We start from the raw sequence: 14,662 nt of genomic DNA on the forward strand, positions 1-14,662 counted from the left end.
AAAATATGTTTTCTTACCACTCGCCATTGTAGCAGTCACAGAATTTGGCCTTTGATAATTTAATATTTATATGCTAATGAATTAAATTAGGGGCGTCTACAAGGCGGAGTTCTATGAGCATTCAGCTGCGCACAATTTCAAGATCATTTGTGATTTATAAACCGCACATCTGGAAAAGAGGCATACGCATGTTTTTTTGTGCGTACGCTCCTTTTCTCTGAATCACATTTCAGAAATGGTCTTAGATTAAATGTAGGATAGTTCCTACGTCGCACGTTTATAAATGAGGCCCCTGGCATATCAGGACCTTGAAGTAAGTTTCAGCCAACCAGTCAATAATTATTCTGATTTGCTTCATATACCGTTAACAGGGAACCCACTAAACCAACCAAAATGTGAAATAATTTGTGTCCTGACAAAATCATTACAGATTTTAATGTAATAAATTGCAGGTGGGACTTCCATATATCAGCTTTACAATGACATAAAAAGATGAAAAGGTACATGTTTTAAAAAAGTTAAATTTTGGGAAGGGGGGGCTTTAATATTTATATGAAAGAGGAGGTCAAGATGTGCACTGAGATATTGGTTTCATCTTTCTATGTCATTATAAAGCAGAGATATGAAGAAAAATAGCTGTCCCAGAAGACCTATTTGATCCTATTGAAATCGGTCATATATCTCCAATTTACTTCATATGGGGCCAAGAAAACACCTTTATATTAAAGTGAAATACAAAAGACCTCACTAGATTAGAAAGAAGATAAACAACCATGATGTTCTCCAAAAGATTATGGAAACAGGATCAATCTCACTACTCCTTGCTATTAGAAATTTTCTAGTTTCAATTCAGTCTACAGTAATAAAAATTTTCTGTCAACTGTTTTGATTATTAGATGAAAAAAATATTTGTCAAAGTATAATAGTTCATAAAATAGTTCCTTTCATTTCCTGAGACATTGCTGTATAAATATGAACTTACTGTGACAGTTTTATTAGTCTACTATAGCAATACAATTCCTAGCTTTTAAGGGGGTTCAGAATTGCCCATTGTTTGTTTAACAACTTAAAAGTAATAATGTGTGGTTTTAATGTTTATCTTCACAACTCTACCCTTTTTACATGTTAGGGCCCAGTTAAACATTTACAGAAAACAACAAAATACTGTCAAAATGTAAAAACATACCTTTTTTAATGCTTTGTGTGTTTTAAATCAGATCATCTTAATGCACATCAATGTTTCATCCGTCAGATGATGCATTAAGTTGTTACCCTTGCTTTTACTTTCACGAAATGACGTATTTTTATTTCGCCATTAAAGAGCACCTATTTTGTTGCTAAAAACTATGTTATTTGGTATAATACAATGTGTTTGCGTAGTTTATGGTTCAAAAACACATTCTTTTCCACATACCATACATTTTTGTTGATCCAGATAGTTGATCCCTGCCTTCCTCAAACGTTCTGATTTTGTACAAAGCTCATTGATGTAAAAAGTGCTGTGTCCCTGATTGGCCAGCTTACCAGTACGTTGTGATCGCCCTGAATACCTTTATTATGCAATGCTGAAAGGAGTTAATATCGTCTTTACTACCTTATCAATACGAGCCGAATCTGTTCTAGAAAATGCACTTGACCAAGCTGATCGATTAACAAGCTTGTAGAAAATGGTGCACTGAAACATAAAAATGTCAGATTTTCATGATCCTGTATGTCCCCTTTAACACACACCAAAGGAAATGTAAAACCGTGAATCAGATAATTGGTGCTCTTTAAGTAAAACACTGTGATGGATAAAAGACTTAAAGGGATAGTTCACCCCAAAATCATTTACAAGTTCTGATGAACACGAAGGAAGATATTTTAATAAATGTTTGTAACCAATCAGATCAGAGGCTCCACTGACTTCCATAGTAAGGTAAAAGAATACTATGGAAGTAAATGGGGCTGGTTTGGTTACAAACATTCCTCTAAATATCTTCCTTTGTGTTCAGCAGAACAAAGACATTTGACAGGTTTGTAACAACTAATGACAGGATTTTCATTTTTGGGTGAACCCTTTAAAATGAAAATACATTCAATCAAACCAAAGGGGTTTTTTTTCCCAAAGGGAGTTGTTGCAAGCTAATCTTCAGATGATGTGGCTCCTGCTGGTCTGGTTTAAAAAAAAAAAAACTTAGTGAAGTGGCATAAGGTGCCTTAAACTCTACACCTGCCAAAATATGATCTATTACTATAGAAAAGCATAAACAGATTACTTGACAATTCATGGTAGTTTAATCCTACTATGGAGATTATATCTCCACCTTGCAATAGATGGAAAAGCACCATGAGGATTTTATATCTGAAGGATTTGTATCCTTTCTCAGATGCTTGAGTTTGATCGCACACACAGTCAAGGGTCTCATCTCATATTCATTGCTCTTAAGCAGACCTTGAAGATCTGCTCCGAGATGAAGCAGGCGGCTGCTGTGTAATACGTACGTAATGGTGCGAGGTGGTCAAAGTCATGTATACCAAAATGCATTTGATCCCGAGGAGCAGATAGCCCAGAGACCCCCATGTACACACTCACACACCTCTCTTATCTTGTTCTCGAAGGAGCCCATATTTCATTATCAGCACTTCCATGCGCTGAGAGCCGAACCACTGTGAGGATAAATCTAAGCCTGCAAAGGAGGATTTTGAACTGAATACATGGAAATCGTTTCACTTCCGATATGAATAAATGCGTCTGTAAAAGTACTGTAAAGACATCATTCAATCAGATGCAGTTTCTTCAGACCTGGGTAGTAACGGATTACATGTAATCTGGATTACGTAATCAGATTCCAAAAATAATTGGATTAAACTACATTTTAAAATACTTGTAATCAGACTACTGTTACTTTTTTATGGATTACATGATTACATATTATTCACACTATGGCAGTATGATGTTCACAATTTTGTAAATCTCTTATTTTTTTGAACATGTTTCATAATAAATTTACCTACCGCTTACGTTAGACAAGATGCAAAATGGAGCAGCACTCAGCGTTTGATCACTGGATGCAAAGGCGTTGATTTGGGTAGGGACGCTAGGACATGTCCCTAGCAATATCAAGGGAACTCTGAATTGTCCTAGCAATAATTTCAACCGAACAATGAATCTATATGTACATATAACCACTGATGTCCGTCTGTTTTTAACATATTACTTAAAGGCTCTCTAAGCGAATATGTTCGACGTCACTTGTTGTTGATATTTGAACTGTTTTCAAACAAACGGAGCGTAGCTAACTCCTCCCCCTCCCTTCCGTGCTTTCGTGAACGCGACCAACCCCCATCCCCAAATCCTTCTTGGCGTTTATTGGCTGTAAAACTTTGTTTTGTTTCGTGGTGCAGGTTTGGCCACTGTGTGTATATTGAAGTTTGTAGCGCGTTTTTTTACAGTTTGATCAGCGGTCAGGTAGCAAGCAGATAGTGAGGAGATGTTTGCTGTATGTAACAAAAAATGTTTTATTGTCTAAAACGCATGAATTCGCTTAGAGCACCTTTAATTTATTTAAAATCAAGCAGATCTGGAGGAAATATTTTGGTTCAGTTTTTAACTTGCCATGCCAGAATTTTTACTGGCATCACAAAAAGTTCAAATTAACCCAAAATAATAAATAAAATAGAATATAGAGTATATAGAGTATATTTGGTGTTTTTGGCCTGTAACCTGTAAATAAGATTATGATTACAAAAATACTATTTTAAGTATTGTTTAGGGATGCACCGAATCCAGGATTCGGATTCGGGTGAATACTGGGCTTTTTGACGGGGTTCGGGTTCGGCCGAATCCTAGAATTTTTTTCCACCGAACCGAATCCTAGGCTTGCGCTACGCTGCTCGACGTCACGCGGCCGTTGATTACACACATCGGGTGCTGACGTGGAGATGAGCTTTTTCTTTCGGTGAGCTTTAGGGGCTGAACACACCAAAACTTTTAAACACGGCTGAAAACGCCTTGAGGACACCAAATTCCAGCAATTTTTCAGCCGAGCGCTTGGTAGCTGTGATGCATCAGCTGTGAGCCGGTTGGTTGCTGTGGTAATGTCCCGCCCCTCCTCCATTGTAATTGGAAGGCCGTGTGAAAACTGACATTGACGAGCGGAGCTTCTCACTCAAAGTTAAATATTGCTTTCAGCGCGGAGCTGCTTGCTTATTGGAAAAACGAGCGTGTCACAACGCATCGCTTTCATTATGCATAGGCTTATGGTAATTGTCAAAATAGTTTTCCAACTTGTCATCCTGGCATAATGTACAGTTAAAATTAAATAAAATGAAAAATACATGCTGTGGACGTTGTATAATTCATTAATGTGTTTTACTGTGTTAATGGAATAAGGATGCGAGTAGGATTCGGTATTCGGTTTCGGATTCGGCCGAATCTTAAACGGTGGATTCGGGATTCGGCCGAACCTAAAAAATCTGGATTCGGTGCATCCCTAGTATTGTTGAAGTAAACAGCGATAAACCTTTGTAACAATGCGGCTCTGAAGACAATTTTATTTATTTCCCCACCAATGTCAAAATCAAACTTACTGGATGTATAGACACCATTTCATTTTTAAAGAAACTCGCAGTTTAAAGAAACACTTGTGAGGTGAAATTTTAGACCTAGCAGTGTTGTTGCAGTGAATTTTGTGAAAAATGTTTGTTGGTTTTAAAATCCGATATTCCGATATATCGGCCGATTTTTTAATTTATTTCAGAAACACGCAACAAAACATTAACAGATTTTCCTAACATTAATTATTTGTATATGAGTTTTAACTAAAATAATATGATAATGCATTTTAAAAAGAAACTTGGTTTCTTTTATTGTCACAACAGAACAGAGGAACATCAAAATAAATTAAAGTTCTGATAAATAAAATGTATAAAAATACAAACTTAAGATAGGAAACGTAAAGGCCTTTGAACAAAAACACAAAAACAACAACAACCAAATCAAAGTTACCAGTTTTAAAAGACTTGTTTCATAAATATAACTTTGAATAGGACTAGACAACAACAACAGCAAAATATAAATTGCTGATCACTTGACTCAGGCAGTGGCTAGACGCCTAAATCTGGACCCCACCAGCAGCTACTGGTTCAGAGCGCTCTGTCAAAACACCAACAGTGAGGAAATCTAATGAAGGCTGTTTCGTCCGTTTTTTTTATATTCATTTATCGGCCATTGTGAATGCAAATACCGATAGTTTGGATATATCTGCCGATATATCAGTCGGGCTCTATTAACTGTCCATACATTGCACTTTAAAAATGGGTTTTTAAGGCTCTTGTTGGTGAAATAGTACCAAATATATTTTTCTCTTCTTTATATTTTTGTAATCAAATAAGATGTCAAAAGTAATCTAAATGTAATCCAAAAGTAGTCCGATTACGTTACCAACAATGTGTAGTCTAAGAGATTATATTACTGACTACAAATTTTCTCATGTAATTCGTAATCAGTAACGGATTACAATTCATAAGTTATCTCTAACCCAGCTCTGCGTTTCTTTATAGAGAGAAAAAAGCTCTTGAGAAACTTCTGTATCAACAGGAAATAAAACATTTTTATTGAACATTTGTGTATATGAAGTTATATAACAACAGTCAGAAACTCCACAGAGTGAATCACTACACAAAGTGAAACAAAATTGTAAAACACCTCATCAAAAATGAAGGTATACACAGCAATATAACTGTCAGCTCGCCGCTCGAGCCAGCTGTATGGCAGGAAAAAACACCCCGAACAGTTCTACAAGATTACAGAGAAAATTTCCACACACAGAAAAATACTCAAGCAGGCAGTTGATATACACAAAGGCAACTAGGATTTCCCTACAGCATCCGATTCTAATTCTTTACACAGGTTAAGTGTGGCTTTTTGTCGTCGTAGAGTATGGTTCGTTACAGTATTGGGTGCATTTGTCAGAACTGTTTGTTTGCGTGCTTTGGTAAGCTTCGGAAAAAGACAGCATTGCTTCGCGGGGCTAAAATGGCTTTTCGTACTACTTTACAAACCTCTAAAGTGCAAGCAATGCCGTCTTTAACTTTACATCCAGTACTCATAGTTTTTTTTTTTATTATGGGTAGACATCTAAAATTATATTAATTATACCCTTTTTGCTATATGATATTACCGTATATGATTGTTACATTTATAAACTCCATTTTATCCTTGTATAATAATATAGATACTGATATAAATGAGAGTACGTAAGTTAACATAGGAGTCGTTTTAGTCGAGTAATAATTCGTACCGTAGTTGCGATTATACGTCAAAGATGTTTTGGAGTCAGGGTAAGAAATCATGTTCAGCAACACATGAATCAATATTTATTGCGACATTGAAATGAAAGTGCCAACTATACTTGGTCCCACGATAAAAAGTTTAAACGAAACACACAGTCCGTACTGTACATTCTGATTTCCATAATAAATATAAAATGATAGTGGTCGATAGGGCACTAAAGGAACAATAACCAGATAATAGTCATGGTAACAAAATGGTACAGCCAATCATATTCATAGTACAACATAGAAGTTTCAATAACAAGATACGATTCTCAATAATGAGGAAATGAAGACAAATATAAAAATATATACACCTATTTTGGATGGGTACTGATTTTTATATTTATATATTTATATGCTGTATATATATATAAATCATCTGGGTTACGACCTATATGTTAACCCGAATATTTGAATGGTTGGATCTGTGTGCGGGAAAATTCAATGGGGAAAAGAAACGGAGGAATCCTTAATCTTGAGCTCCAAACTACACATCATGTGCTTGTGACCTACAGTAGTAACTAGACTAAAATGGAACACGATTTACCGAAAATAGGGTTTGCGTATTTTTCTTTTTTTATCCCCCACTGTTGTTTCAACACTAAAGAATGAACATACAAATATTGCACAGTGCTCGACAAAACGCTGTGTGAATCGACCCGCACGCCCCAGGAATCTTCTTGCTGCTTGACTGACGTGCTTTCGTTAAATCATTCGCACTCTTGCTTTTGTAATAGTAATGGTAGGAATGGTAGCACAACGTCACTATAGTACAAGGTGGCCGCTACCTACTGAGAACTACAACGCTAAGCACACACCGCAGTCACAGTGAGACACGAAGCAGTCTTTAGAGACTCCTATGGAATGACGAATAGCTTTTTTCTTCTTTTTCTTTTTACGTAACAGCGCTATCACCTACATAGTAACATTGAAAACACTTACAGTAGTAACTCCTCAAGCTAGCATCTAGTGTACACAAGAGGTTCCTCCAAGATAACTCATGGTTTTAATGGACTAAACTTCTCTTTAGCCTCTTGTTAGACCCGTAGTAAAGGACATTAGAATGTAACGTAATCACCTGTGCAGACCATTAACTTTTACGGTTATTGTTAAAGATTTGGCCAAGACGTCGAAACTGGTCGGCAGCCTTCGTTGCTTCCGATTGAATAAACTGTGCAAGCTGAGCTCAGTTTCCGACCCGGTGTCCTAGACAAAGTCAACACATTGTCGTTTTAGAGATGGTACAGTGCAAAACAGTAGCCACGGGGGGAAAAGGATTGGCAGTTAAGCATGGCTAACTCTATTGTCACTGTTTGAAGGCAACAAAAAGCAAAGACTGCTGTTTAGGGCACCATTGTGGCCAAAATACATAGTTCCTCGATGAACCAAAGCTACAACCACTATTAACTAAGTGGAGTGTGCATGGAGGGAGGGCTCATGTACATTTGGTACCTCCCTGAAAAAAATGGCAGTGTTTAAAAGCTCCTCCATCAACGTCGGACCGACCACTTCCCTCAACGTTTGATTGAACCTTTTGATTGAAGGCAAGGACGTCTTCTGAAACAGACGCCCCGGTGTAAATAAAACTCCTACCCGTTACCCAGCCTTTAGCAAAGATTGTTAAAAAAATCATGCAGTTACCAAAAATATTCAGACGTCGACTTAATCTAAAAAATAGTAGTCTTAAAGCTAGACTGGTTTTCATTTTTGGAGGCTGAACCATAAATCCTCAAACAGAAGTGAAGTGAAAGTAAGCACGAAACATTGTTAAACAAGCTTCAAGGACACAACGGCTACAGCTTTTGACTGGTCCATAAATGGTCAGTTTTCAGGAGACAAATCGGTTTAGGAAGTTAAATCAAACTGAAGAAGCAAACTGGGGACCCGTTTCACTTAAACTTAACAGCATCAGCATATGTAGGTCTGCTGGCGTGAAAAGAAAAATACAAATTAAAAGGCTGATTGGTTTTCGTCAAGTAACAAATTGTTGGAATAAAGTAGCAAAGCGCACAGGTCCTCGATTTTAGTACAAAAAGTTTTTACGAAATCATGTGCTTGTTTAATTTCCAGCAGCATATTATATTTAGAAACCATATTAGTTAATGGCCTTGTGTGTTTTGCGTGTATTTTATGTTGTATATACGTTATATCGGTAATGCTTTTTTCCCCTAAGTAAACACGAAGCGTAAAACCGTCCTTCACGAAGTGAGTTTACCTCCACTAGCATCTTGCAGGTTGAAATTCTTTAACTCGTAAATATTTATGTATATAGATATATATATATATATCGCATATTTAAGTGGAATGCAATAAGGTAAAATTCTTAAATCCTGTTAGATATATATAATATTGGCTCTTCTATGTCTCCATTTACATAATTTAAAATAGAACATCTTATTAAAAACATCGAGATATACACAGATTAGGAAACGGGTAACAACGTACAAACACACAAACTAGAAATCAGTTTCGTCTGCATACTGATATATACACATGTGGTACAATAAGTTCCTCCAGTCATGCGCTATCTATACAGATCATATTGCTTAAAAGAAGGGGGCATTTGGTTGGGCATTTTAAGGTCGTGGATGGAAGTGAAACAATAACGGAGAGGGAAAAGTTTATTGATGGACCGACAAAACAGCACGACATCTTGAGGGGATGGGGCTCGTCCAAATACCGAAAAGGCGGATTTGTAATTAAAAGTGAGGGTGCATGAATCCTTTTATCACTGAGGTATTTACACGCACTGGGTAAAGAGCACTACACGGATAGGTTTGGAGGGGGGGTCTATTTTTTCTGAGCAGACAGCTGGGCATCCACTTCCTCTTCTGGCTTCAGCACGTGCCATTGAGCGATGGGTCTCCTTGGATTGGCCAGCATATCTGACCAATGACGGAGCTCGGTGCCTGAGCTGTTTAAGCCCACAAACACTTTGCCGATGGCATCGTTCTTGCCAATCTTGTCATAGTCCAGAACAGTTATAACAACTTGAACTTTCTGTAATAGAAATCAAAGAGACACGATTATGATACGGCACAGATTGATTAAAACTGATATTGGTCACCGATAAGGCTAACTGCTTCATTTTTTATGGAGAATATGTTGAACGTCTTACCCTGTGTTACTGGCTTGCTCAAAAACAAAAATACACACTGACGCAACAGTTCACGTCATGGACCATTTTCGCAAATACCACCACAGTGTGAGGGTCTGTTCGAGGTCTTTGTAACAGTCTGACCCTTTGAAGAGCATTGTTGTCAGATACCATAAAAAGCCATCGAGTGCCATCATAGAGGTCAGGATAACTTCAGTTTTTGCAATCTTATTGGGGAAAGTTAAGGGTCAATGGCTTCCTGTGAGCTTGCTTACTTCCCATCCGAGCATTAAAAGCAAGCAAACGACACGAATTAGCATCTCCAGAGCCCTGATTATCCTTCGATTCACCTCCCTGCTTGGATTACACTGACCAGCGAGAAGAAGCCTGGGGCCATTGTTCTCATAAGCCAATGCTAATTTGCCATATAATGAAATATTGAGGGATATACACTAAGCTGGAAACTGTTAGTTGGGGAAAGTGTCTGATGCTTTGTCTGAATGGAGAGGTAGGGTTAACCAACAGACCTCCAGACGCACTTCGCATTTAAAGTAGCTTAGCCAAAGCATAAAATGTATTCTGTGAACTGTGAAATGCTAAATCAATTTGAAGCAATTTTACTTTTATTGCACTACCAAGCATCGCATCCACTTGATTCTCCGAATAATTAGCAAGCAAACTTTTTAAAAGCCTCATGCAGTGCTTTATCGTGCTTCCTAAGTTACTTTTTGGCCTTTTATAGCCATCTCTATAAATTTGATGTGAGGGGTTTCTTTAAATAGTAATTGCCGACAACAGAGATGAAAAAAGAGAATATGCATTGGATCTGCAGAGGTTACGGTGCATTGAGACTCGACTAATAAAGACGGAAATTACCTGGATTTGTTCGAATGGCACTTCGAAACTGAAAGACTCGTTGTAGTAAGGGTTGAGGGTGTTCTTTTTGATTGTCGTTTTCTTCTTCTTCAGCCGCTTGCCGTTCTGCATCAGGTGGATCTTCACGTAGGGATCTAATAACATGTAAGAAAAGGACATGGCAAGTTAAAATGGTATTTAGAGTAAAGCACCATTTTTAATCATTATAGTTATACACTGCCCAAACAAAATGGTCACTGGAGCTGTATTTAAAAAGTTTGTAATATGTACTATTTAGGTTCACTTGTGGGTGTTTCTCGCAAAATTAAGCCAAAAGTATACTAGGGACGTCCGCGTATGCGCGCCGTCCACATGACGTCATTTTCATCATCAGGAGGGTGCAGGCCAAAATCTGAGACCGCGCGGACAGTCCGCGTACAACAGCGCATGCGCGTGAAAATATTTAGACAGGACACTACACTATAAACAATTATACAAAGGAAATAGACAGCATTTGTACACACATTATCGTTTTTCTTCTTTAACTTTTACTTCTTCCAAAAACAGAAAGCTGTGAAGAATGATAATGTTTGATGCCTGTTCCTTGTTGTCTTGTTGTTTGTTCTAAACTGTGTTTGCAATGGTGGATCGGCTACTTTACTTCACCTATCCTAATGTTTTAATGTACTGTTAATGTCGCCAAATCAGTGCTGCACTGACGGCCTGGTAGAGTAATAATTTGAATAAGAAATTATTTGTATTGCCTGTAGTGTCAAACGCGCCCATCCGCGTGTAGCCGCGGGGAGTATACTCGAAAAGCTGCGCGGACGCGGAAAAAAGGTATACCCCGGCCTTTAGACTCATGAGGTGTCATGATACATTTTGATAAAAAAAGTAAATGCAAAGTAAGAGTATCAAAATAAGAAGCATACAGTTACAAACATCTCTTCATGTACTATTTTGCACATGATTTTAAAAGACATCATACAAACCAATTTTGTTGTTTTTTTCACATTTTAGGGGAAAATTTTCATTACCGCAATGTGTCCATGACTGGATTTGGGTTCTTTGACATGGAAATATTTATAATTAAAAACTCTAAAAAATTAAAAGCTTCAGTGCATGTTATACTATAAACATTTACAGTAAAGAAACATGTGGTATTTGGTGATCATTGGTAAATAATTGAGACATAATAAGGAATATAAATGTGTACAAGACCAATTTTCTCATCCTCCACAACAAGTTTCAATCATTGTTTAAGCCCTCAAGGAACTAACATTAAAAAAAAAAAATTTGTTGGAAGGGACATAATTGACTGTGACACTCAAGATGGCTAACAGGTAAGCAGTTCCTATTTTTTCTCTCCAGATAAAAGTTGAAATTTTGTTTGTCATAATACCTAAAAAACTTTTTAGTTCTCATTACCGAAACATGAGTCTGTAAATGCATATATTTAATGTAATATCATGTTGCGGTAATGATAATTTTTGATCATGATAATCAAAAAAATTTAGATAATTCTATAGGATTTTTTTAAAATCCTCTAAAAATAATGGTTACAGAAAGTTACGACCATATGTGCAAAAAAATTGCCTTCAAGGGCTTTTTAAAAATTCTGATGCTGGATTTCGTGAAAATCACCCACATGTATATGTACTAATATACAGTCTTTGGTACCAATATGTATCTATAAAATACTAATTATAAATTTTTTCTGTGCAAAGGTGTACTTTTTATAAGGGTATCACCCCACTGACAGCTAGGGACCAAGTTTTTCGGCTACCAAATTATAAAGCTTTCACTATGCATCTGGATCATAAGTTAGTCCAGTGTCAAAGATGTTCGCTGTACAAATCTTCTTTAAAGGGTGCAATGTGAGACTTTAAGAAGGATCTCTTGACAGAAATGCAATATAATATAACTATATTATCAGTGGTGTTAAGACCTTACATAATAAACTGTATTTTTTATTACCTTAAAATGAGCCGTTTTTATCTACATACACGGCGGGTCCTCTTACATGGAAGTCGCTGCCATGTTTCTACAGTAGCCCTAAATGGACAAACTGCTCGGCAGAGCGCGTTTCATCCCTATGTCTCAGTCCTGTGGCAGCTACCGTAGCTTCTCTTTGTATTTTGAAATTGAGGTTAGTTGCTATTTGCAATCTCACAACTGGATGCCACTAAAAAACCCACACTGCACCTTTAAACTATAAGATCTCTTATACATACAGTAAAAGTTAATAAAATGGTTAAACTTGAGTTAGATGCTAAAAAAGACCATGACCTCTTTTGTGGTTCTCGGCAGTCCATGAACCTATCATTTATCTACTGTATCTATCATCTATCTATCTACACATTTCTATGCAGACACTGACTAAAGTTTTTTTTTTTTTATCAAACCCCTGCTACTGCGACGCTTTGCCAGTTAAGCTACAGAAACTAAGCCTGACTTGTGCCCACTGTTACCTAAAGAAAATGTTCCCCGTTATATTACAGCCATTCAGACACATCAATCTTTCACTCAACCCTATCCATTCTCACCTCTTATTGTCTGTTCCCATCATGCATCTCTTATCATCCGTTTACCTCACCCACTCCCGGCACATACTCATCTTTCTCACAATAGCTTTTTGATTGAAACTTCACAATACAAATAAAGAATGAAATATAGCAACATATCTGATTTCTCGTCTATACGCCCTCCTATTTCTAAATGGAAGAGAATGTGTATTCATTGTGTTACACTGTGACCGTAAAAAGGTGGCAATAAAATAAGGCTTCCTGAGCCTTACAATAAAAATGGATATAGTAACAGTATTGGAGTAAAGAACGACTGAATCTAATAGATTTTAAAACTTTTCTGTCACTTTTTCTCTACCTGATGCACTTTTCTTATCCTTATAAATATTTTGTCCAAGTGGGATTTTGTAAATATTAAATCACCCCCTCTTTGGAAACTGAGCCTTAATATGCAAAAAGAGCCAGAGTCGCACATACCAGACAGAGAGAATGGGCGAGCGAGCAGAAACAAGAGAGAGAGAGAGTCTTTCAAAGTATACTGAACTTTACACCCATACCATATTAGGAACAAGGCAGCAAAGATTTAATGACTTGCTATTACTAAATGTATAACTCAGTGTATGCATGAAATACACTTTTAAATGCACAACTATTTTCACTTTACCAAAATACTTTAATGACACTGAGGTCACATTTGGGATGCATACTAGTCCATGCAATTCACCATATGGGATGCAAAAGAAAAATTCTCTTTAAGGGCAGAACAGCACCTCCTATTGAACTAACATGAATACTGCAGGACTGAAAAAAGCTTTGGCTAATCACTTCATCCCATTGAAAAAGGTGAAAATATGGACCATGGCTTTTTATGATATTGAACTATGCCATGCCAAATTTTCATGGTGATCTTTTAACCGGTTGCTTGGCAACAGAGGTTTTGAGGTTTTTTGGGTAATCTGTGGTAATCTTCAAGTCCGAACTTTGCGGTTCAATGAGTTGGCAGTGCTTGTAATGGCTTGTGTTTATGGGCCATATAGTCACTGGAGAACCTCATATAAAAGGATACTGAAAATCCAAGAGAAAATAAATTTGATCTCTGATGTGGTGGTATGTTTTCATTGGCTCCTGCATGTAGGCAAGTGGTCAAGTATGCTCTACAGACTCGTAGGTGTCTCCTAGTGGTGGACTGCATGTATTGCGCAAAAGCTGTTTTGTGGGATATCAACATATAACCTCCCAGTACACACATGGTCCTCTGTGTCTACTGCAAGTTGCAGCAAGCTGATGTTTTTAAATTCAACCCCAAAACAGAAAAAGTTGGGACACAGTAGAAATTGTGAGTAAAAAAGGAATGGAATAATTTACAAATCTCATAAACTTATATTTTATTCACAGTAGTATATAGATAACATATCAAATGTTGAAAGTGAGATATTTTGAAATGTCATGCCAAATATTGGCTCATTTATGATTTGATGAGAGCTACACATTCCAAAAAAAGCTGGGACAGGTAGCAATAAGAAGCCATGTATGTGGAAAATAAAGTGTTTTTAACCGTAAACCACACGAACATGAATTGTATTATACCAAATACACAAAGTAACGTGTTTTTTTTTAGCAAAGAAATACAGTAGGTGCCCGTTAAGCCAGTATCTGGCATACGTGAGAGTTTCTTTTAATATAAACCCATTAGAAGCGTCTGCAGCAGACATGTATTTTGACATGACGCATGATGTTCACATGACATGACGATTCACACACGATGGGCTAAATACATGCTTTGACAAGCTTCGCCTCGAAAAATAAGTCACCGGCCACTATAATAATAATAATTAATAATAATTTATGATTTTCTGCAGCACTTAAA

The 14,662-nt window shown here is 37.0% G+C and overlaps 1 protein-coding gene across 4 annotated transcripts in view; it reads right to left on the minus strand.

Annotated features, from left to right (window-relative positions):
* Positions 1-5,576: 5,576 nt before the first annotated feature.
* The window catches only part of syt1a (synaptotagmin Ia), a 237,261-nt gene continuing 228,175 nt past the window's right edge, over positions 5,577-14,662 (minus strand). For all 4 annotated transcript variants that reach the window (XM_065268419.2, XM_065268421.2, XM_065268418.2 and 1 more), the window contains 2 exons: positions 10,292-10,425; positions 5,577-9,318 (listed from right to left, as the gene is read on the minus strand). In XM_065268419.2, coding sequence (XP_065124491.1) covers positions 9,109-9,318; positions 10,292-10,425 — 344 coding nt within the window. In that variant the 3' untranslated portion in view covers positions 5,577-9,108. The remainder of the gene's footprint in view (positions 9,319-10,291; positions 10,426-14,662) is intronic.

The sequence above is a fragment of the Paramisgurnus dabryanus genome, chromosome 1, assembly GCF_030506205.2.
Source record: "Paramisgurnus dabryanus chromosome 1, PD_genome_1.1, whole genome shotgun sequence".
Classification (NCBI taxonomy): domain Eukaryota; kingdom Metazoa; phylum Chordata; class Actinopteri; order Cypriniformes; family Cobitidae; genus Paramisgurnus; species Paramisgurnus dabryanus.